This window comes from Cavia porcellus, unplaced genomic scaffold (genome assembly GCF_034190915.1).
Source record: "Cavia porcellus strain 051 isolate PalLab524CR breed Dunkin Hartley unplaced genomic scaffold, mCavPor4.1 scaffold_2, whole genome shotgun sequence".
Classification (NCBI taxonomy): Eukaryota; Metazoa; Chordata; class Mammalia; order Rodentia; family Caviidae; genus Cavia; species Cavia porcellus.
The window spans coordinates 12,476,187-12,501,646 of NW_026947485.1; the positions used below are offsets into that span (position 1 = coordinate 12,476,187).

At 37.5% G+C, this 25,460-nt stretch overlaps 2 protein-coding genes across 5 annotated transcripts in view; one reads left to right on the top strand and one right to left on the bottom strand.

The window, feature by feature from the left end:
- The first annotated feature begins 759 nt into the window (after window positions 1-759).
- Window positions 760-25,431, top strand: Cbll1 (Cbl proto-oncogene like 1). 3 transcript variants are annotated; one of them, XM_063238344.1, is made up of 6 exons: window positions 760-1,106; window positions 7,129-7,296; window positions 10,288-10,361; window positions 10,815-10,898; window positions 11,431-11,504; window positions 14,226-25,431. In XM_063238344.1, exons 1-6 carry the CDS (start codon window positions 1,094-1,096, stop codon window positions 15,259-15,261), a joined length of 1,449 nt encoding a protein of 482 aa, XP_063094414.1. In that variant the 5' UTR covers window positions 760-1,093; the 3' UTR covers window positions 15,262-25,431. The 3 variants fall into 3 exon arrangements, with proteins under 3 accessions (XP_063094414.1, XP_013007917.2, XP_063094404.1); XM_013152463.3 differs by having other exon boundaries at window positions 763-1,106; window positions 10,285-10,361; XM_063238334.1 differs by lacking the exon at window positions 760-1,106 and adding an exon at window positions 1,134-1,783 and having other exon boundaries at window positions 10,285-10,361.
- Window positions 23,944-25,460, bottom strand: part of Slc26a3 (solute carrier family 26 member 3) — a 32,284-nt gene continuing 30,767 nt past the window's right edge. The window contains 1 exon segment of one of the 2 annotated variants that reach the window (NM_001246662.1): window positions 23,944-24,415. In NM_001246662.1, coding sequence (NP_001233591.1) covers window positions 24,392-24,415 — 24 coding nt within the window. In that variant the 3' untranslated portion in view covers window positions 23,944-24,391. 2 annotated transcript variants of the gene reach the window in all.

The window sequence follows — 25,460 nt, forward strand, 5'->3', positions numbered from 1 at the left end:
GGCCAGGTGGAAACCGCACGGAAGGTCCTCGGGAATCGCCCTCTGACACTTGCCTTTTGTTCTGGCTGAGAGAGATGAAAGCAGCAATCACTAATCCCCGGGACCAAGAACTGGAACTAGGTACCGTGCGTTTGGTAACCCTCCTCCTCTAGTTACCCTCTCCTTCAGGCCCACCTCGGCGGTCCCCCGCCCCTCAACCGGGTCCCCGTCCGCCGGCTGCAACCCCGCAGCACAGCACTGTCAGGCTCCAGCCCTCTGTCCGGCCTTCCGCCCGTCCCGAGGCGGTGCTGCGGCTCTCCGAGAGCCACTTGCGTCGCTCTGGAAACCGAAGAGCTGCCCAGCCTTAAAAACGTGTTTCGAACGTTAGAAACTTCGGAGCCGGAATGGAGGGTGGGGGAGCACACTACCGCAGTGCGTAGGTCTGGGCGTAGCTCGTCACGACCTAACAAAATTTTAGACAATAAAAACAGTAGTTTCTCTCTTCAGCTGGGAGCGTCGCCACATACTCCATCCCTCGGGCAAGCTCCCGCGGGAAAACGCTTTCCGGAGCGCTGCTGTTCACGCTTTTCCAGCTCTGGAGGAGGAGACCATCGCTCGGCTCGCGGACCCCGGGGAACTCCACAGTTACTCCGCCCGCCGGGGTGGGGCCAGCCTAACCGCCGCGCCTGCGCTGTTTGTTCGTCAGCCCGCGCCAGCGCACTACAAGTCCCACAAGACAACACTCCGGGGGTGGGTGGCCGCCTTTACCTGCCGGGAGCTCATTGAAACGGCTACTACTCTCCCCTCCCCGCTCCTGTCCAGTGTGCTTCCTATTGCTAAAGGCTATTTCCTCTTGAGGCCGGAGAGGAAAGAGCTTTAGCAACCCCTACCTCTAAGCTCCTCGCGTACTCGCTTTTTCCGTCTCTTCTCGGACTATGCCCGATCCCCTCCCCGGAGTTGCTCGGTGTAGGTGGGAGACGGAAGCTCTAATAGGCCAAAACGGGGAAACACGGTCGCGCTTCCGGCTACTGGGCTCAGGAAGGTTGCGCGCACGCGCTCGCTGCGACTCTGGCGCGGTTGACTTCCGCTCCCACTGTGCTCTGCGAGCCGAATCATGGATCACACTGGTAAGGAGGCGGAGGCAGTGGGGGTCCGGGTTTCATGCCCCCTTGGCCGGTCTGGGACTGGTCGCCCTGCCGGCAAGAGGAATAACGCTCGCCCCACAGCACTGACGTGTGGTGGTGAGAAATAAATCTCACACACCCCTTCCTGTGCCCAGTAGGCCTGGTGCTTCTCGGCCTGCCCTCCAGTACGGTATCTCCATCCTTAGTGCCGGCAGCAACCGCTGCTTCTCACGTTCAGCTGAGCTCCAAAGCCAGACAGTGGGCGGCGCAGGCTTCGTGGGAAGGGGAAAATGATAGCTCTTTATTTCCCCTCAACCTGGTTACTCTCCCTTACGTTATGGGGCACTGGCGGTTGGATTCCACTCTTAGAGTTGGAGAAGCCTCATTACACTGAGAGTGGATGGGCGAAAGTGGGTTGGACACTTCCTGCTGTCTCAGCCAGCTTTGGGCGGGTGCGGCGATGGTCGCCTCCTATCGTTAATTGTCTCTCCGTTCCTTCATGGACTAGAGGTTATAGAGACCAGAGTCGAATATAGTTTTCAAAAAATTATAAACAGAGCAGCTTTTCTGTTTAAGCCTTTCAAAGCATGGCCCGCGCTTCTGCTGTGGCCCTTTCTCATCATTTGGGAACATTTACAAAGAAGATCTTAAAATGAAGATATTCTCAACCCTTTCTGCAAGTAAGACTGGCTCCATCCTTTCTGTTTCTTGGCTTCTCTTATGGTTCTTGGCTGTTAAGTGAATGCGTTGGGGTTAGTAAGTGCTTCAGATAGTATGTCCATCATAGCACGAGTTAAAAAAAGGTTTTGTTTTTTTTTTTAAAGCATTGATTGTAATGTCCTCAGTCGTTAGCCACTTACTTACGTATGTAATGTATATGTTTGTTTATGCTAAATATGCACAGATAGTTGTAGGCCTGGAGATGGAACGGTATGCAACAATACTGAGCTGTTGTCCTCCTGGAGATTACGTTCTCTTGGAGAAGACAGGCTTTTAAAAAACGTAGTGTTTTGAAGAATAACCGGTTCTGTGGAGTAGGAAGTTTCAGAGAGGATAGTCAGGGAATGTTTTTCCGGAATGGTATTAATTAGTTAAGCTGAGATCAGTTGAGAAGGATCCTGCCAGGAAGTGAAGCAGAAGGGAGAGCATTTTCAGTAAGCACAAAGGCACTGAGAGGAGGTTAGTAGACGATAGCCTATTTGGTAAAAAGAAAAGAGCTTTAAGATGAGATTGCAAAGGAAGGTGTAAATCTGGTTTCAGAGCTTTGAAAGATTTTAAGTGAATGCGAAGCCATTGAGTAGAAATAAAGGAGCATAACCTTTTAAACATACAATAGACTGTTAGATGGAGAATGGTGTAAGAACAATAGAAAATACACAATTTAGTACATGACTGTAGTAAAACGAGAGGGAGACCTGATTTAGTGATGATGGAGAAGTGGGATTGTGTAGCTCTGGTACAGTGCTTCCATAGCAAGCTCAACACCCTAGGGTCCTTCCTCAGTACGCACGCGCACTTACAGAAACAAATATTTTAGTGGTGGAATTCAAACACTAACTGATTGGTTTGGAGGTATATGAGAGAAATTCGAAATGCATGAGATTTTCGTTTGAGCATCTTGGTAGTGCCTACTACTGAGTTGAGGAAAACTTAGAAAAACATTCATTTGAAGGTAGCAGATACTGTTGGGAACAGGAATTTGGTTTTGTATTGCTGCCATGTGTGAGGTGTGTATTAAGATATATGAAGGGAAATCTTAAGGTCAGAAGAATGATGTACCGAAAATACGGTAGTATGTTATAGTTGATATCTTTGAAAGCACGAGAATTGGCGAGATCACTTCAGGAGAGTGAGGATAGAAGAGGGCTGCAAGGAACTGCAGCTTCCCACCTTTGAAAAAAGTATAGAGTTGAAATTCTGGTATGGTGAAGCGGGTGTAGCAGATACTTTGTTGCAGCAAAGTATTTCACATTACAGCTGGTTACTGGGTTTGAGAGTCATGTCCCTGTCAATTTCAAGTTGTTAGGACATTTGAATATAGGTGAATATATAAAAGTATTTATTATCCTACTTTCCTAAGTTACAAACTTGCCTTCAGAAATAAGTCATCCTAACATGTAAGTACAGCTCACTAGTGAGCTGACCAGTTAAAAAAGGAGTTTCGAGTCAGGTATAGTTTCTGCTTAACATTAGCTTGTTTTGTATTTTTTAACGCCTTTGAGTTACTGTCCTTAATTTTTCATATCAAAAAACAGTATCAGGGGGCTGGGGATTTAGCTCAGTGGCATAAGCACCTGCCTTGCAAGCAGGCAGTCGTGAGTTCGATCCCTGGTACTGATAAAAAGGAAAAAGACCAAAAAAAAAAAAAAAAAAAAAAAAAAAAGTATCAGTTGCTGTTCACTGATCATGATGAAAAAATTAGAAACCTTGCAAAACATTCAGGTTTTCATGAAATTCATAGACATGAATTGGATAACTATTTAAATTACAAAGCCATTGGCAAATGACAAATTGACCAGTTATCTAGTAAATTGAAGACATCATGACTGCATAGGCATCTTAAAAGAGCAATTTTAATATCAAAGGATAAGGAAGTCTTTGGGAAAATTGATGAAATCTTGAATATTATACAAAAGTGACCCATTATATGATTATAATTAAAATTCAAATTGAATTGAAGATGTTCTAATAGAATTTTACTAGGAAAAAAAAATCACTTCAGGAAACTCCCAGTTAACAGTTGATTCCATTCTCTGGTTTTTCTAAGAATTAGCACTTTTGTACTAAAAGATATTTTTGTTCACTTTATTGAAGAGAAAAATCCTAAATGTTTTAAAATTATATGAAGGTGTTATTCTTAAAGATGGATTCGCCTTCACTGGCAAATTATTCTTAGTTCTATCTTTGTATTTACTATACCAAGATCTTTGTTACACACTTTTGTGTTTTGCTATTATGTATTAAAAAAGAAATCAAGCCGGGTGTGGTGGGCCACACCTGTAATCCCAGCACTCAGGAGGCTGAGTTGGGAGGATCATTGCAAGTTGGAGCCCAGCCTGGGCTACAAAGTGAGCTCAAGGCCAGCCTGAAATGCATAGCAAGACCTTGTCTCAAAAAAGACAAAAAAACCCAATAAACAAACAAACAAAAAAACCCAAGCTTTATATTTTCTTAATTTAAGCAAAAATCAGAAAGCCCCCAAACCCAGAATATTGTCACAATTAAATGCTGTACTTTCTAACTTAGAGTCTGTAAGGCAAGCAGCAAAATTTCAAGGGAAAGCAGACCCTTAAAAGATCGGTTATGTCAGCAATAGAAATCTTAAGTATTCAGGGTAATGTGAAAAGGACCTGCAGTGAAATGTTGGTATTTCCATCCACAAAGATAAAACCATTAAAGGTTCTTTTTAATATCTGAAGGACAAGATTAACTATCTGCCTACAACAGCTTTTTTTTAGTTCATCGGAGAGTCAGGAATACTTTTTGTGCAAGAAGAAGTCATTCTGTCATGTTTTTCAGCCGTTGCATTGCCTGTGAGTTGTCCTATATAGACAGGCAAATGCAGTGAATAATAGATAAAATACACTAATCATTTTGTTAGACCAGTTAGTGAAATGTTGGAAGTTGATCAAGTCAGGTTTATCCTACCTCAAGGTTTTACCTCTCTGGGCAATCTGTATTCCGTGACCTCCCCACTCAGTACTGGGATATTTTGACTGCTAGGCGAGCGCTGTACCTGTGAATTTGTGAGCTACATCTCCAGCTCTTCTGTGATTTGTGTGTGTGTATAAGATTAGCCATTATAAGAGTAGAAAGTAGACAACAAAGATTTAAAATAATCATTTAGGGCCCATCTTGAATTTTTATTTGATATATTCACAAAAAATGAGAATGAGTGAATTTAACAGGTATCTGCAATGCTTACAGACTTGGAAGTCTTTAGTATTAGTTTATTGCTTCCTTATTTGTCTTAACGAATTTTATGTGGACAATTTGGTTATCAGTGTGGAGTATAATATTTCTTGCAGGGGCAGTCCATGGCTTTATTCAACAACTTAATAATTACAAGTAGAAAAAAAATGTTGTATTTCCTAAAGCATTTTCCTTTTTATCTCTATGTAAAGTTGAATGTTTTATGTTATACCTTTTCTAAAATTTTTTTTATTGAAAGAGATTAAGATAAAAGAGGACATAACAAAGCAGATCAGAACAGGACAATTTAACAAAAACAGTATTTCACCACAAAACAACCCAATATAACAGTAGCTACCATAATGTCTCTTTCCTTGAAATAGTTGAGCATACCTTCATAAACAATAGTATCAAACATAAAAAAATAGTATCCCATTAAAGAGAATGAAAGTATTACAAGGCATTCAGAACCAAATAACAGAGAATGAAAAATGGTTACTATATTTTCTCATTGTCTATAAAAAATTTATTTATACTACTACACATAATAAAATCCAATAAGATACAACATGATATAACCAATGGAAACAGAAGAACAAAAGTATGGTAGGACTTCAAAACAAGATGATACTAAATTAGCACTGGCTATTTGTAATATCTTGTTTTCTTCAAAATAGTTGTTCATACCATCACAGATAATAAAATCAAACAACCCAGGATAAAACCATTCCAACTAATAAATGGAAACATAAGGCTTCAAAGTAATGTAATGGGGAATCATGATTACCATAAACTTTTATGTACTCTTACCATTTCTTACACTAAGGAAACTATACGATATTTATACATGTGAGTTTGATTTATTTCACTTATGAGTATGGTCTCAAGTGGAGTCCATTTATTTATAAATATCTCAGTGTGATCATTCTTTATAGCTGAGTAGTACTCCATTGTATAAAAATACCACAACTTTTTTATCCGTTCTTCAGTTGTTGGATGCTTAAGTTGTTTCCAAGATCTGGCTATTACAAATTGTGCTGCTATAAACATGGGTGCACATATATCACTGTGGTATGATGTTTTGAGTTCTTCTGGGAATATGCCTAGAATTCGAATAGCTGGATCAAATGGGACTTCCAATCCCAGCTTTTTGAGAAATCTCCAGACTGACCTCCACAATGGTTGCACCAGTCTACATTCTCACCAACAGTGCAGGAGAGTTTCTTTTTCCCATATGTTATATCTTTTAATATACTTGAAAAAAGATAACTTTACTAAGCTTTACATGAGTCAGTTTTATGAAATAATGCACTTGCTTACTCATGGGACATGAGTTAATTTATTTCATAGATGTAACACAAAGACTAGAAAATGTCAGTTGTTTCAACTCAGTTGAAGTTAGAAAGCCTGTATCTTCCTAAATTATTGGTTTATATTACAGTGCTAAGAATAATTCAGTCACGTGTGTCTATACAGCATAAATGCATTTTTGCGTGTTTCTAGTAAATGTACAATTATTATATGTCTGAATACATTTCAGGTAAGTCATTTTACACTAAGGAATTAATCATTTTCCTTAAAATTAACAAATTTCAGATGCATCATTTAATTTTGCCTTCCAGTTTGGGTTTCCAGTTTGATTGTCCTGATGTAAATTTAGTGAATAGATTTAGTAAATTTATTGAGTGCCTACTTTGCATGCTTGATGGTCAGACACAGAGATAGGAATGGTCTGTTTCTTTTCATTCTCTCTTTTTTTTTTTTTTTTTTTTTTAAGTTTTAGAAGGTCTCTTTGAGTTACTTTAAGACAAAATTCTTATTTTGGGTTCATGAGGGTTTTATATTTCTTTAAATCTAGAGTTATATGAAAGATTTTATTGTCTGTTTTTATAGGGAGAAGCAAAGGGGTTCATGTCCAAAAGAAACTAATTAAAAAGCATTGTGTTAAAACTTTATCCAAAATAGAGAAAACTAGCAGTGTTTAACTGCTATGCAAAATCAGAACCAAGACCTTTGACATTTGATATTGTTGGTTATATTGTTTTATTACCTGTGACAGAATAATCTTCAGAAAGAACTAATAGAAAAAATTTATTTTATTTTTCTAACATAGACAATGAGTTACAAGGCACTAATAGTTCTGGATCGCTGGGTGGTCTTGATGTTCGCAGACGAATTCCTATAAAGCTCATCTCCAAGCAAGCAAACAAAGCCAAACCTACACCTCGAACTCAGAGGACTATAAACAGGATGCCTGCTAAGGCTACAGCTGGTGATGAAGGTAATTTGTGTAAACTTAATGGTCTAACAGTCTGTGATTGTGCTAAATAATTCTTGTGATTGTATTTACTTATAGCTACCTTTAAAAGTTTTTTTTTTTACATACTTTATTCTTCAAATGTTTTGTTTGACATCTTATTTTGGCATCTTTTACGTTTTTCTTCCCTTTATAAGTTTCTTATTTAAAAACAAAAAACTAAACAGTATTATAGAAAGCATAACATTAAAAATAAAATTATCGAGGCTGGGGATTTAGCTCAGCGGCATAAGCGCCTTTCTTGCAAGTGTGCGGTCGTGAGTTCGATCCCTGGTACCAATAAAAACGAAAAAGACAAAATAAAATAAAATAAAATAAATAAAATAAAATTATCCCTTGTTTCCCTATAGTCCGTCCCTCCAAAGATAATGTTAAGACTTTCTTATATGGCAGTATTAGTTTTTTATGTATAACTGCTTTTTTTCATGTATTCTGCATTTGATGTTTTGCATTTCTTATCAGTACATACAGATGTAATCTCAGTTTTTAAAATTTATTTTACAAAAAGGTAAAACTAAACATAAAGCAGATCAGAAGAAAACAATGTAAGTGACAGATTTCAAAGCAAGACAACAGGAGATCTACAGTGGTTACCATAATGTCTCTTGTTTTCTTCAAAATGGTTGTCTATATCTTTACACACAATAAATTCACACAAAACAAAATAGTATAAAACTAATCATAACAGAGTAATGAAGGCATTACAGGCCTTCAAATCAGACAATAGGAAAATCAATAATGGGTGCCATAATGTCTCTTGTTTTCTTCAAGATAGCTGTCTATACCTTCATGTATGGTGAAATTAAACAATACAAAATAGACTAAAACCACTCTGAACAAAGTGGATTTCACAGCATGATGATACGAAATCAGCAATGGATACCATAAAGTCTGATTTTCTTCAAAGTAGCTCTTCATTTCATCACACATAATATAATCGATTCTCATAAACTGTTTAGGAGGAGTTCTACACATGTATAAGCCTCTACATATATACTTATGCTTTCTGCATTAGAGGGAAAAACAAAACAAAACAAAACATTACTAAAAAAATAAACAAAAAAGACAACTATAGCAAAGAGCCCAAAACAATTAACGATATAGGCCTTCAAAACACGGTGGTAGGAACAGAATTAAGGTTGATATTTTACATAGTGATCTTTAAGAGTTCTCTAGTCACCTGACACAAACATGCAAAATTGTTCTAATCCTATGAATATTAACTGCTTTGTTCTACAAACTTAGAGAATTTGTAGTGCAATCATTTTAGCTATCCTAAGTGTGTTTATACAAATTTAGATATTTTTCTTTTTCCCCCTTTGAGAAAATTCTTACCCTGTCACTATATTTATTGAGGATTTTGTATCTTATGTACTCTTACCATTTCTTATACTGGGGAGACAATACGGTATTTACTCATGTGAGTTCACTTACAAATATTGTCTCAAGTTGCAACCACTTATAAATATCTCAATGTGATCATTCTTTATAGTTGAGTAGTACTCCATTGTATAAAAATAGTAGGTTTAGATATTTCATTTATAGATATACTATAATTTATTGATTTTTAAAAATTTTTTGTTATAGTAATGTTATACAGGCTATTAAATATGCTTTCTAAAATTTGTACTTTGCAAACATTGGGACATTTAATATTGTACATTTTAGAATTTGTGGGTTCTGTCAGATTGCTCTTCAAAAAGGATACATTAGTTTATATACCCACATGTCAATGTTTGATATTATGAACTTCAAATAATTTTTGTTTCATTTGGTCACTTTATAGTGTGTATTTTCTCCAGTGGTCTTTTGCATTTTGTATAAAATTTTTACTGTAAAGAGCCTTAAGATTCTATGTAGTCAGGTTATTGTTCTTTGCTCTTAAGACTTTGTAGACTTAAAACATTCTTGAACGCATCTTCTTTTAGGAGTTTATGAACAATCTGGGCTATATAGTGAGTTTAATTTAAGGTCAGCCTGCACTATAGAGTGAGATATTGTCTCAGAACAAAATAAACAGGTCTTCCTTTTCATTTGTCCACGAATGTAAAACAGTTTTGCTATCTTACCTTTTAATACAGATTAGCAAACTATTACTTATAGGCCAAATCTGGTCCTGTTTTTATAAACAAAATTACTGCAGTGTACAGTCTGCAGCTGCCTACTTTCATGCTATGACAGCAGAATCCTATAAAGCCTGAGACATTTACTGTCTGGCCTTTTATAGAGAAAGTATGCTGACCTCTGCTTTGGAACAATTCTAGAAATATTTATTTGGTTTTCTCAAAACAAAAATAGTTGTGGCCTTGCTTTATTTTTTCTGTAAATAGCTAACCAGTGTCTCAGCCTCTGAATAATCTGCTTTTTCCTTGCTGAATAGGAGTCTTGCCATTAACATTAAAATTACGAAAGTAGTTGTGCCTATATCTAAATTTTCTATTTTGTTATAGCAATCTGTATTTCTTTATCGGAACCAGACTGTTGAAACTATACCTTATGTTTTCTTCCACTGCAGAATTTCTCTCCCTAAATAAGTATATTTGAAGTCAGAATGTTCTTTTTTGTGGGGGGTATTGGGGATCAAACTCACAAACTCAAGCTTGTGAAGCAGGCGCTTATGCCGCTGAGCTAAATCCCCAGCCCAAAGTCAGAATGTTCTTAAATCATGGTAGCATGACTAGGGCATGGCTCAGTGATAAAGCATGTGTTTGGCCTGTTCAAGTACCCAGAAGTATTCTCAATTATAAAGTAATAAAGATGGGCTTGATTGTCAACAGGATTACTTCTGGTCAATATTTTAAGCTGCGCTTTATCTGTTCCTGGAGCTTTGAAAGACATCAGGTAGACTTAATAAGGATACACACACACACACACACACACACACACACACACACACTTCTTAGATAAAATTTGAGATTTGAAAAGTTAACAGGTAATACTTTTTTCCCTCAGAAGGATTTGATTATAATGAAGAAGAACTGTTTGGAAATCAGCGAAGATTTCCTGAACATCTATTTTGGGACTTTAAGGTATAGCTAAAAATGAAAAGTCAACTGTTATATACTTGCAATACTAAATGTGTAAAGAATGGTATGAATTTTTATTACATCTGTTTTTTTCCTAGCATATATGGATTGTTTGCTTTTTTAAATGCCTTTTTGTACTATTTCTAAAAATAATTTGAAGTAATTTTCAGTAAAGTCAAGTAAAATCTAATGGACCATTATTTTAAAAGAAAGAGAAAAAAAATAGTCTCTGGGAGACTAGGGTAAGATGATTACAAGTTTGAACCCAGCCTGGGCAACTTCTAAACCTGTCTCAGAAGTGGAGGAGGCCTGGGGAGGCATGGAATGCGGCAGCAGCCTGTATTCATCCCTAGTTAATAACCCTTATAAAATTGTAGCCATTTTTTAATCATGTGAATTTTAGACATTATGTTTAGAATTGCTTGAGAGGAAACTTTAATTATATCATTTCAACAGATAAACATCTTAGGTGAAAAGGATGATACACCAGTTCATTTCTGTGACAAATGTGGCCTGCCTATTAAAATCTATGGGCGAATGGTAAGTATTAATGAACTAAACCCTGGTTTTGTAAATGTAAACATTTGTGTAGAGGTAAGATTCTGAAATTTAAGTAGAGGTTTATCGTTTAATAAGTAAGTTTGAAACATGTTTATGATGTAGCTAAAGGAATTCTTGGAATAATCTGCATTTAATGTAATGGTTATTTTAGTGCTTTAGAATAGTTTCAGAATAGGATATGACAGAACATATTTACAGTGTTTCAGGAGCTTTTAATATCTAAGAACTGTTTAGAGTTTATAGGGTTTATAACTGTAGAAAGTATAAGTAGATATATGTGCATATATTTATTGGAAAAGGGGCCAGAACGTGTAACCATTCTCAGAATACTTTGTGAGCAAAAAAAGCTAACTATTGCCTTCATATAGTCCTTAATAACTGTCACTTTAAGATTTCTCATGTGCTTTCTTTCTGTGTATAGGTCATTATGTTTACTGTTTGTTATGCAAATATTTTAATTGTTCTAATGTGTTAACTGTCAATGTATCATTTATACTGTCTTTATTTACAGATTCCATGCAAACATGTTTTTTGCTATGACTGTGCTATTTTACATGAGAAAAAGGGAGATAAGATGTGTCCAGGGTAAGATAAGGTCATCTTTATATTTTTAAGTAGTAGAGTTTATAGTGAACTGATTTATAAACTGGGTTAAGGGTTGGGATTAGATGTAAACCAGGTAAGGGATCAAATGTGTAAACATAGATAAGCTTTCTATGTGAACCCGGAGTTTGCTTTAGCTTTCTTAAAACAGCGCTAGGCTCCTACTCTGTCAGTTCACATTGGCTAAAATGATAAATCTACTTGCCATCATAAACTTGAGCTGGTGTGGTGTGCATACTTGCAATTTCAGCACTCAGGAGGCTGAGACAGGAGTATTGCCATCAGTTTGAGGCCAGCCTGATCCCCGTATCAAGACCTTGATTCAAAAAAACAAGAACAGAAAGCAAGATAGGTAGATAAACTTGATATTGTAAGCCAAAGCCAATTATCATTGTAAAATTATTATTTTCAGTGATGTGCTATAGAGGTAGTACAGTATGTTATAATGATTGACAATAGAGACAATAGATTGGAATTCTTGAGTTTAAATCTTTGTCCTACGATTTATTAACTATGTGACATATGTTAGTTTAGTTTTGTTTGTTTAATTTGTAAAATGGGGCTAACAATTCTGCCTCGATCTCTGGGTTAATTTTAAAAGTGAATGAAGCTACATGATTGATAGGTAGATGGGTAGGAAGATAGATAGGATCTGATATATAAAATAAGCCCCTCGTATGTATAAGCTTCTATTGCATTCAACTGTTGTTAGTATGTCTTGGGATATTAGAGTGCCATAGACTCAAATTATGAAGAACTGGTCCTTGGAATGATCTCAAAGTATCTAAAGTAGTAGTTTTTGTATTTATCTAGAACCCCTCGTAAGGAAGGCTTTGGGAAGACTTAGGGAAGCTTCCTTGGAACAGCCATAGACTTCCTAGATTCCTTATAACCTGTGAAGCTGCCTCAAGATTTATAGTATTGGTTGCCGTGAACAGTTGTAAGGTATACCACTCCTGCCACATTATTTTTTTTTCAGTACTTAGGATAAAATGCAAAGTCCTGGGAGTGCAAGTACTCTGTCACTGAACTGCAGCCCCAGCCTGGTGACACCCTTTTATGGTGTAGGAAATTGCAACACAAGAAAACATAAGGATGGTTTTGTGACAATTCAATAACAACTGATGTTTTTAAAAGCGTATCTTACTAGCTTTTTGAAGGAACATTATAAAACCTGGTACTGTGGGTTTAAAGACTATTTATTGTGTAGAATTACAATTATGAAATTAGAAGTACTTTGTGTTTTGGATGTTTTTTCTAATGCCTAATTTTCAAATTCAGTGCCCCTTCACTTTAGTAAATTTGGTTGCTTCACTGGCAGAAAAGATTTCAGTTGTGATAAAGTACTTCATAATGGGTTTATAACCAATTTAAAAGATTTTCTTTTACCTAAGTGTTATAATGATAATATTGAAATGGAGACTTAGTTTTCAAGATACTGAATGGAACTTCAGTAAGCCGCTCACCTGTGTGGTCCTTAGCTGTTTCAGGTCAGAAACCTACCTTGATCAACAAACCCAGATCAGGAAGTGAAGAAATGGCAGCCAGAGTTATTGGAAACACTATATGCTGCTGATATTAGGCATCATCCAAAAGAAGTGCCTTGTAAACTACTAACTGGGAAATGTTTCCTAGTTTATATAGCAAAATTGATGCAAAAAATAAGATGTGTGGCAAATGGCCACCAAAGGGAAGTATATACTATGTCATCAAGGAGTGCCAGCCTCATCCCAAGGATGGAAAAGTCGGCATAGTTTAAAATCAGTAGTGCAGAACTGTTTCAGAGAGTGTCAAATGACCTTACACACATACTCAGTGGTAACAGCTTATATCTATACCTATGTAGTGCTTAACGGGTGATTAGTTACTTTCATTGTTTCATTTAATCTTAAGAATACTCTTTTGAGTAAGGTGAAATAACTATAAAAACATTGTGGGTTAGGTAGAGTACACATTTTTAACCCCATTCTATAAACGAGGAAACAAAGTGGTTAAATAACTTCCAACATACAGAGCCAGTATGATTAGATCCCATGTGTTTGGATTTCAAATTCAGTTCTCTTTCCACTGTCTTAGGAAGACTTTAGAGGCAAGAATGGATTAAATACAAATGAAGAGTAGTTATTATTTTGACCCCAAGTCATTAAGAAATGTTGAGTTAAATTTTGATAGCTGGGAAAATATACCAGTTTTTAGTAGTAAATTTGGCTGAAAACCCGGAAGCACTGTCCTAAGGTTGCTGAACTGACGTTTTTATGTTAAGAACTCCAGTGATTAGGAAGATCCTCCTCAGTGTAGTCCTCGCAAGCATCTTCCACTTACTGTTCAGTAATGCTGCAAGTTTGAATTCTGTGTTTGTAAGTGGCAGATTCTTTGCTTTATTGTTCCTGGATTTCTTTTCTTTACAATGGATACAAAGCACACAGTTGTTTGGGGAAATTATATGAATTCTAGGTTGAGGGAGGTATTCAGGTCTCTTTAGACATACTCTGATAATGCAATTGATTTTGAAGTTGACAGAAGTGCTGATGTTCAGTAGCTAAGACTAGAAAGTGAGCGTGATTACAGCTTCACATAAAATAACTGCCTTTTAATTGTGAACTTTTTGCTGGATGTTACAGAAAAATTTAAAGCCATACTTTCAAAATACATGCATTTACATTCTGTTTTTACTAAATCAAATTTTTTCCCCTTCTAATTTAGCTGCAGTGATCCTGTGCAGCGAATTGAACAGTGTACACGAGGTTCTCTCTTCATGTGTAGCATTGTTCAAGGGTGCAAGAGAACGTATTTGTCTCAGAGAGACTTACAGGCTCACATCAACCATCGCCACATGCGAGCTGGAAAACCTGTTACCCGCACTTCGCTTGAAAATGTTCATCCTCCTATTGCCCCGCCACCAGCTGAAATCCCTGAGCGCTTTATAATGCCGCCAGATAAGCACCACATGAGCCATATTCCACCAAAGCAGCACATCATGATGCCACCGCCTCCTTTGCAGCACGTGCCACATGAGCACTATAATCAGCCACATGAGGATATTCGTGCTCCTCCCACAGAATTGTCCATGGCTCCACCACCACCTCGCTCGGTCAGTCAGGAAACCTTTCGTATTTCAACAAGAAAACACAGCAATTTAATAACCGTCCCTATTCAGGATGACTCAAATTCAGGTGCTAGAGAACCACCACCTCCTGCCCCAGCACCTGCTCACCATCATCCTGAATATCAGGGTCAACCAGTGGTTTCGCACCCTCATCATATTATGCCTCCACAGCAACATTATGCACCACCCCCACCTCCTCCACCTCCAATCAGTCATCCAATGCCACATCCTCCCCAGGCTGCAGGTACTCCTCACTTGGTATACAGCCAAGCTCCACCTCCACCAATGACCTCTGCTCCACCACCAATAACCCCTCCCCCTGGACATATTATTGCCCAGATGCCACCTTATATGAATCACCCTCCTCCAGGACCTCCCCCACCTCAACATGGTGGTCCGCCTGTAACTGCTCCCCCTCCTCACCATTACAATCCTAACTCTTTACCCCAGTTTACTGAAGATCAAGGAACTCTCAGCCCTCCATTTACACAACCAGGGGGAATGAGTCCTGGTATATGGCCTGCACCAAGAGGGCCACCTCCTCCTCCACGAATGCAGGGTCCGCCTTCTCAAACCCCAATTCCTGGACCACATCATCCAGATCAGACAAGATATAGACCTTATTACCAATGATAATAGCGTTTTGAACTGAAGACATGAGGAGGAAAAAACTTAGAGTCAGTCTTTTCATTAAGCTTTGACTGTTTTGGGAAGGAAAAGTACCTCTTACCAAACATAGGGTCTTTTGTCTTTTGAAATGGTTTTCAATCTTGACTTTAGGATTGATTTCAAGTACTATACTGTAGTGCAGTTAAGTGGCTCGGTTGAGCACAGCTATATTTTAACAACTTTGTTCCCCTAGTGCGGTAAATTAACTCAGAAGTGACCATTTGTAAAAAAAAAAAATTGAAAAATTTTCATTGTTCCACTTTCGAAAGTACAGCTTTTGGTAAACCCAATGTTTAGTTTTTCTTGTGATACATTTTGTTAACCTGTGTAAAAGGATTAAATTTCAATATGGTTGTAAAAATGCTATTTTTATGTAAACTTAAGTGCAGCCACATACTGTTTTTTAAAATCATATGTTTTACCACTAATTTCCCAAAGTTATAATAAAATCCTTAAAGTAGAATTTGCTATAAGGCAGACTGTTAAATGATAAGAGTATTTCACATTTTAGGCACTGAAATTTTGAGATGTAGTAAGTATATAATACATTTCACTTGGATGCCTTCTTGAGTTTAGGCAGCCTTAGGGACACCAAAATACATTGGAATTCCAGTACTAAGATGCTGATGATATTAAAAGGCATTCTAATTATTTGGGAGAATACAGCCAAAGTAATACTCTACAGGCTCCAAGCTTGGGGGAGGGGAACGCTGTCACTTTTTTTTTCCTGAATGGTTGGAATCACACGATGCACCACACTTACTGATCTTAACTAACATTTTATAGAACTGTTCAATTGGTGTTATATAGATGACATTTTCTCTGCTCATTGTCTTAAGCTAAATATTTAGGGCTGATAGGCTTTATATAAATCCTCATTTCATGGTAGTTTAAATTCTGTGCTTATGTGGGTTCTTGTTTATTGGGTTTTAAACTAAAATTGAAATGCTTTGGAGGAATTTGAATAATGTATTAATGAGGAATGTTTTCTTGTAATCACAAAACTAGCATATGCTCAGGTTTCATTGCTTGTGTGATAAGGGTTTTTCCTCTAACTTGAAATTTGAAAACTATTATTTCTTGTTCCTTTTATTGGTCAAGTGATCTAAATTTGTAATGTTTTAGCATGGCATCAACAATGATGACTACCAGATAATTTTGTATTGGAGAAAAAGGTAATGACTAAATTGTGAATTTCAGTGCTTTATAGGTGCCTTTAGAGTCAGCTTTTGCATTACTGGGGCTTGTTACAGTCCAGCTAAGATGACCACTTATGGTTTATACGGATCTCATATGTATAAATCAACATTCTTAGGATATTATTATATATCCTCTGAAGAAACCCCTGTGAACTTTTCTTCCCTCCTAAAATGGTGCATATTATAAACATGACGTGTAGTATGCAGACATCATTTATTAGGTAGTTTGTAGTATATAAATTTAGAACATACTTCTTTTTCAACAAAGGATGAACTATTTGCTAATTTACCATTTTAATCTGTCTGGTACAGGCAAAACAAATTTTCATTTTGGATGATCAGATACAAAACTTTCTGAACTTAGAACAGTTAATATAAATGGCCTTTTCACTCTTGACTGGCCAAAAATAATACACTTTTTTCTTAAGTAATTTTTCACACTTAGCAGTTTGAGAGACTAGTTGGTTAATGCACTATTTCTAAGGAGAAATTCTTGTTATTAGGAGCATGAGAGTGAAATAGTGTGAAGTATTGGTGGTGAGTGCTTCTATCATATTACTGTAGGTACTTGGACTGGTGCAAACTTGATTCCTATTCATGCCCCTGTTTAGGATCTATTAAAATATTACTAATTAAAAATCCAAACCATTCTTTGTCATGTAATTAGAAAATAGCAGCCAAATTCACGTTAGAGCTTCTCAGCTATTTGTGAAGAGCTCTTCTGCTTTTATTGAAATTCATTACATCAAATGTGGTAAGAAACCACCTCGCCTGTGTTTTGGACAAAACAAAAAAGAAAAAAACTATCATGCTAAAATTCCATATGTTAAGAGAATTCCTATAGGCTTTTAAAAATGACTTAATTTAGGTTTAATAAACGTTATCCAGGGAGGCAGATCAAATGAATGTCTTGTAGGAGACAAAAATTTTTAATTGATGTTAGACTTGAACTCATCAGTTAATTGTTTGAATGAGGGTGGGTGGGTAGAAGGAAAACAAAATTACTGTTAGTGTTTCTTTTCTTAAGGAAAAAGATGTGAATCCCAGCCTTATTTCAGGGAACCCTTTGAAGCTATGATGGACGTAAGTCTAAATGTATGTATGTTTCATTATATTGCTCTTAAGACTACTGAGGTGGCAGTTTTAACTCTTAAAAACAATAAAATGGAAGCATAAATACTATTTTGCCTAGATGAATTTTTACCTAATGATGATACATTTGGGACAATGCAAGATTTTTCATGTTTATGGTAAAGCTTTCTACAGTAAAACTGGATTCTTTTTGGGCGGGGCTCTTTTTGAGACAGGGTCTCACTATACAGTTCAAGCTGGCCTTGAGCTCAGTTCATAGCCTGGGCTGCTCTTGAACTTGCAGCAATCCTGCTTCAGGCTCCTAGGTGTTGGGATTACAAACATGTGTCACCACGTCTGCTTTAGATTCACTTTTAAAAAAATTAAAACCAGCAAGTAGAAAATTGTGTTTCTTTAATGGCATTTTTGTGTTTTGGTACATATACATTTGTAATTGCTATCTTTTTCATGGATCATTTTATCCATATGTAGTAACCTTTGTCTCTTCTGACGAATTTTTACCTAAAATCTGTTTCATTGAATATGAGTTACCCCTACCTCTGCTTTCTTTTGGATTTCATTTGTTTAGATTATTGTTTTTCATTCTTTTACTTTCAGTCTGTGTATGTCTTTGCCAGTGAGGTGAGTTTCTTGCATACAGTAGACTGTTGGGCTTTGTTTGTAACCTAATCAGCCAAATCTGTCTTTTAATTGGAGAATTAAAACTTTTTACAATCATGCTTATTATTGAAAGGTATGTTTTAGTTCTTGTCATTTTTCCCCTGTCTCTGGCTGTTTCAGATAATCTACATCACTTCTCTCTTCCTTATCCGTATTCACGGTTTGATGGTTTACTGTATCATGTTTGATTCTTCCCTAATTCTTACTTATCCACTCTTCTGTGTGGAAGATTCTTACAAGTGTGTTCTGTAATGTGTTTCATGAACTCCTTTAGCTTATGCTTCATTTTTCCTTTGATTCTGAAGAATAATTTTACTGGCTCCTAGTAATCTAGGTTGGCAATTATTTTCTTTCAGAGGTTGAAATATATTTTTTACATGCCCTCCTGGCCTTCAGAGTTTCTGCTGAGAAATCTGCTAGTATTCCATTGGGTTTGCTTTTATAAGTTTGTGCTTGTTTGCAAAATTCTTTCTTTGGCATGTATTTTTGGAAGTTTAATTATAATATGTTGGGAGTTTTTTTTCTGGTCATGCCTATTCGGGATTCTAAATGTCTCCTATATTTGAATGTCCATTTCTTTCCTAAGATTTGGAAATTTTTAAGCATTGAACTGAATAAATTTTCTGTACCGTTAGCCTCCCTCGTTTATTCTGATTATATATATTCAGCTCCTTTGTTTATTCTGATTATATACATTTCATCTCTTTACTGGTGTCCTTTAGATTTTGTATTCTATTTATTCTGATTTTTTCCTTACTATCCAAATGTGATAATTCATCAACATCATCTTCAAGCTCTGAATATTCTTTTTTTCTGCTTGACCCAGTTTATTGGTGAGACTTTCAACCGAGTTTTTTTTTAACTTACTGAACTTTTCATTCTCATGATTTCTTTTTTGTATTTTTCAGAATCTTTCTATTGAATTGTTCTTTTGTATCCTTCATTGTCTTTTTAAATTTATTCTTCTGTTTATTTGTATTTTCTTTGAATTTATAAGTCATTTTTAAAAATTATTTGGCAAGCTAGTCATTCACTTTGATATGATTGGAATGAATCCCTGGAGTATTATGAAGTTTTAGAGATGTCATGTTATCTTGCTCTTTTCATATTTCTTGTATTTATATGTTGAGATTTATCTGTTAGGATAGATACTTCTTTCAGAAACATTTGTGTGAGGTCTTCTCAGTGAGCAGCATTCTCTGGATGTGCCCTGGAATTTGGTTGTTTTTTTAATTTTTGTTTTGTAATGTTGAAATTAATTTGAAGTAGATTTTGGAATTTAGTAGATTTTCTAAGTTAGTTTCCCTGTGAGTTTTTTTGACTGTGACAAATGTGTTTTGAAACAGGGCTTGAAGGGCCTGTGTTTTCTGTAGGTTTACAACAGTGAAGTTCCTTTGATAGTTCAGAGAGGTATAGAATAGACAGCGTAGTAAATGAGGTACACTTCTGTGGTTTCTCCTCCAGTCCTGTCAGCAGTGCGTGATTTGAAAGGTATGGGTCTGGCCTGGGCTGGGATCCCTCACATGTGTGGTGTACACAATGTACTGTCCACTATTGCTAGGGAAGTCGCTTCAGCTCACCCCAGCTGTGATGACATGGGACCATGTGTCAGCTGTAGGTGTTTCCTCCCCTGTTCTGTAAATTGAAGTGTCTGCCAGGGTTCTGGCAGCCCTAGGTTGTGACTAGAATGCATACAGTTTCAACTGGCTGGGGTTGGCTCAGTGGGAAAGCACCCAGCCAATGTGCCTGAGGTGCTCAGCTCCATCCCACTGAACAGAAAAATGAAAACCATGACATGAAAACAAATCAGGCATAGAAATAAAGAAACACCTGCAGCACCAATAGCAATGGAAAAGGGTTAGAATACACTTAAAAGCTAAAAATGATTAAATTTTGTAAAAACATGAATGAGGAAGGTCAAAAAGGGAAAAGAAAACATTTTTGAAAAGGAAAAATTGAGAACAAAAATCCAATTAAAGGATTAAAAAAAGAGCAAACATAAGAAAAAAGGCAATGAGAGGCAGCTCCCGAGGAGCTGTTTGGACTTGGAGACTCTCAGGAGCCCACCAGGTACGGAGGGGGAGTGGGCTGCAGCGGAAACCAGCTGGTGTTCCTCTCCGCTCCCCGTCATTTCTCACCTGGGAGATTAGTGGAATGTTGACCACAGCAGGGCTGTGAACTCTCAGATCTTTTTGGTGTGTGCACCTGGGAGCATGACATATGTCCAAACTGTGATGTGTCTCAAGAAAGAAACAGATCTGTACTGGAGGAGCAGCCGTGGTACCAAACGAATTGACAGCTCTGCTCGTTACCCTCAGATCCGGCCCCATGTGAAGCCACATGAGACTGGTCTCTTCCTTACAGTGATCAGGACCATGGAGCCCTCTACTCTGCTCCCAGCCACAGCTGTGCTTTGCACTGCTCAACCCTGTCTGTGCGATTGTGACAGACACTTCTCTAGCCACAACTTTCTCATGAGGCCAGCTCCCACCCAGTCCTGCAGCAGGGTGGCCTGGTGGCCTCTGGGATTGTGATCGTCTGTGTTTTCTGATACACAGGAAGGTTTAGCTCCTACAACAGGATCCTTCTCAAGATGCCTCCTGGGTTGTGGCACTAAGTGCTTCCTAACACATGTACAGTAATGAATCTTTAAAATGTGCTTATCTCTTTCAGACCAAATCCACAAGTGGCTAGAAAGCTGGTAAGAATCATGGAATTTTTCTTGCAGTTAGGACTGGGTTGGGGCTGGACTGCTGGTGTCATCAGGGTTGTCTGCGCTCTCCAGCAAACCTTATGCTTGTAATTTTGGGCTCCCTACCTGCCCCGATGAGGGATCCCGAGTTCCAGTTGCCAGTTGCCTTTCACCTCTCTCTGAATTGCCTTTGTGCTATTTAGAGCTTTCCATCCCTCCTGTATTGGTTCCGAGAGTTCCTTCTCTCATTCTCTCCTCCAGTAGTTTTCCCTTTATCGTCCTGACACTTGCCCCTCACCATCTCCTAGGAGCTTACGTGCTAACTTATTTAGGAATTGTCCTTACTGATCATCCCTAAATTCTCCTCAAAAAGTTTTCTAATATATTTTTTCAAAGGAAAAAGGTGGACCTTTAAAAATATGTTACCAGGGTGCAAAACAAAACAAAAAGTTACCAAAATATACAAACACATTCATATTGAGAAGTATTAAGTATTTAATTCTGAAGATAATGATATGTTTTCTAATAGCTTTTCTGGTTTTATTTAATATTTTCTGATAATATTTTCTGTATTAGTCACTTTGGAAGAAATTCACAGTACATATGTATATTTTCATGAGTTTAGTTGCGTCTTTTAATGGGTCAATTTTTACACAGGTTTTAACTTCTTTGGAGAAGTAATGCTTTCTAACAATTGGAAGCCTTGCCTCTGGAGTCAGATTTTCTACACAGATTTCTGCAACTATGTAACATAGACTAATTATTGATGCTTTTTGAGCCAGTTTTACTTTGCTTTCCTAAAAAGTAGAGGTAACCATAGCACTGCAGCATTATGAGGGCTATTTTGAGAATTAAATGAGTACAAGGTCAGTAGATGAGTGTCTACATGGTGAAATGCTGCTGAAGATGCCAAACAGTGAATGAATTATCACACTTCTCTATTCCTGTTCATGCAGTATTGAGTCAGGCTTGCATTTTAAACATTTTATGTATATATTTTCTGTGGTAGGTTACTATGTTAGGCAAAAATGTAACATTGTATTAGTCACTTTCTTGATACTGGCACAAAATATTTGACACTCATAACTTACAGGAAGAGAGGTTTATTTAGGCTCACAGTTTCAGTACAAGGTTGGCTGTCTGCAAGGCAAAAACAGCATAGCAAAAGAGCATGACTGAGGAAAGGTGCTCAACTGTGCAGCTAGGAAGCAGAGAGAGAAGGGAGGAGCTGGGGACAGGGTACACGTCCTAACAGTGCATTCAGCTATGAACTCACCCACTGATGAGTATAGCACCCCCACAATCCAGGCATCTGACAGATGCACCGGACTTAAGGACATTTGAGATCTAACCTAGGGTGCATACCAAAAGCTTATTTTGGGGCCAGGGATTTAGCTCAACAGCATAGCGCCTGCCTGGCAAGCACAGGTCCTGAGTTTGAATCCTAGTGCCACCTCCCCCCAAAAGCTTATTTTTTCCAAAGTTTTTTTTTTTGGTATCAGGGATTGAACTCATGTCTGTGCACTCACCAGGCAAGTGCTTGAGTCATTGAACTAAATCTCTGGCCCCCAAAAAGCTTAATTATTATTACTATTATTGGTACTAGGGATCAAACTCATGACTTCATGCTTGCCAGGGAGGCACTTATGCCACCTAGCTAAATTCCCAGCCCTAAAAGCTTAATTACTATAAAATTATTTTTAATTTAAACTATTCAATATGTAATAACCTCAAAATCTTCACTAATGTATTTGTCTTTTCTCAGGTTATGCTGTCTGTAAGTTTCACTCTTTTCCTTTGCTCTGTCATGGTCTTTAACTTCTTTCTAAATCAGAGATCAGAATTCTTAATTTTCAAAATTTGCTCTGAGGCCCATATTACTCAAAGCATAGCCACCTTAGAACCTTGGAGAAAAGAAACACTTAAGGCTGAGAATATAAGTTTATCTCTAAGATGTTAAGAAAGAACTGAAGTGCCTGTGTTTGTGTCTCCTCCCTGTGATATCCATGCGGCATCTTTGCCTGGGAAGGTGGAGACATAGCAAGACTCTTATATGAAGCTTCTACCCCACTCCTAAACCAAATAATCACTAAAGGCTCCTATTTTCAATTTCTATTCTATGCCCTCTATGAAGGAAAAGCTCTTACCCTCAAATTTATTGGGCATCATGCATAAATGTTTACTTGTGTATTTATTTTACCCCTTAAAAACCACAGGGATTTTAAGACAACAAACATCCACAATTCAAAAAGTTGAAACACTGTGTAAAGTGTGCTGATACTGTAGTTTTAATTAAGATCTGCTATGTAAATAACCTTTATTATACCATTCTGTATTTGGGCTTAGTCCAGTAGACAAATCTTGTCAGCAAAGATAATTCACAAAAGATGAAAGAGCATATTTTTTGTATCAGGAATCAAACTCAGGACCTCATACTTGTCAGGCAGCACGCTTGCTGTGCTGCTGAGCTATATCACTATGTCAGCCAATAAATAGAGTGAGTCTAAAACTGGCACAGATTTCTCAGTGACAAAGTCATTTGATGTTTAATAGAAAGTGCTGAATCTTCCTTCTGGTGGTGATGATGTTTAACTGTTACATGAATAAATTTAATCTGAACCAAGCATAATGATAGTGAAAAAGAGGATGAATCTCATTCTACAGCAAAGTGGAGCTCTAGAGCCTTTATTCTTATGAGTATAATCCCCCACCAACGACAAAAGAGTCCTTCCTTTCCCTGCCGTCTGTTTTCTTTCATCCTGTTGAGACCAGGATAAGTTACCCTCTTAATTTTCACCTCTCAGTTATTTTATAGCTCCTATTAGCTTCATATCGAAAGGAAGAAAATAGGGATTTGCTTCAAAAAGTAGTTGTGGTTATAGATATGGCATTAAAAGGACTGTGTCTAAGTCTGAATGGATGATGAGATGCTTGAAAAAGCTGGAGTGATTCATAGACGGAATGAAGAAGTCTTACTGCAGGAACTTTCAGATTCTCATGGAGCAATCTGCCAGTCAGACCACTGTAAAAGGGACCCACAGCACATTCTTCATAAAGTTAACAACCAATTTAATAAGAGAAGACACATCTGCTGTACAACTGAATTTTTAAAAATGGAGATATTTCAGCATGACCCGTATAAATTATGAGATTCAAAGCTGTGGAGTAAATATACTACAAAGCATGTACGTAGTGACTTGGAAAGGAATCTGTAAGTGCTACAAAAATACATATACACATAATTTTCTTCTTAAAATTAAAAATATTTACATAATTTCATACTAGATATGTGAAAAATATACCATGTTAGAACAATCTCGTTCCAAAGTTTGAAACATAATTCTGTCAAATAAAAATATTCTTCATACAATGTATGAATTTATCAATAACTTTCCGGGTATAAAGTTGTTCTTCATGTGACAGATGAGGATCCCTCTGAATTATATTTTGATTAGAATTTTGTTTCATATGGTACCTGGAAGAAGATGGAAATTTCTTGTTTAAAAAGATTTATTATTTCTCTTTCAATAATCATATCCTAGGAGACAGACTACCACAGTCTTCAACAAATCTTTTGTCTTGAATTTAAAAAAAAATGTATTTATTTTTTTTTGGTCTTTTTGAGACAGGGTCTCACTATGCAGCCGAGACTGGCGAACTCACTTTGTAGCCCAAACTAGTCTTGAACTCATAACAATCCTCCTGCCTCAGCCTCCCAAGGGCTGGGATAGCAGGCATGCACCGCCACACCCAGCCTTTGTTTTGAATTTTAATAAGACATTTTCCATTGCTACCTAGCACAGATCCAAAGGTTATCATGTTTATTGGGCATTTCAAAGACCTAATTTAACTTAATGTAAAAGCCAGTGTGTGATAGCAACGTGTTACCATGCCTGGCCTTTTCATTGTTTCTAAGCTACATTCCTTTTGCTGTTCTTCGACCTTTCTTTAAATAAGAAAATACCACTAACCACCTTCAGTACTTGAAGACAGTCAGTAGATTCTCAAGACCCTTGATGTATTCATCTTTGATGGAGAGCTAGAGGTGGTAGATGGTGGTGAACAGAACACGGGTCTTGTCATCAGATCTTAGTTCAAATTCTGTTACTATCACTTGACATGTGTTCTCAGGCAAATTAACTGAGCTTTCTGGGCCTCTGGCCCTACAACAGAAGCCCATTTTTTTTTTTTTTTTTTTTTTTTTTTAGAGACAGGGTCTCACTATATTGCCCAGGCTGGAGTGCAGTGGCTATTCACAGGCGCGATCCCACTACTGATCAGCACGGGAGTTTTGACCTGCTCCGTTTCCGACCTGGGCCGGTTCACCCCTCCTTAGGCAACCTGGTGGTCCCCCGCTCCCGGGAGGTCACCATATTGATGCCGAACTTAGTGCGGACACCCGATCGGCATAGCGCACTGCAGCCCAGAACTCCTGGACTCAAGCGATCCTCCCACCTCAGCCTCCCGAGTAGCTGGGACTACAGGCGCGCGCCACCACGCCCGGCTAGAAGCCCATTTTA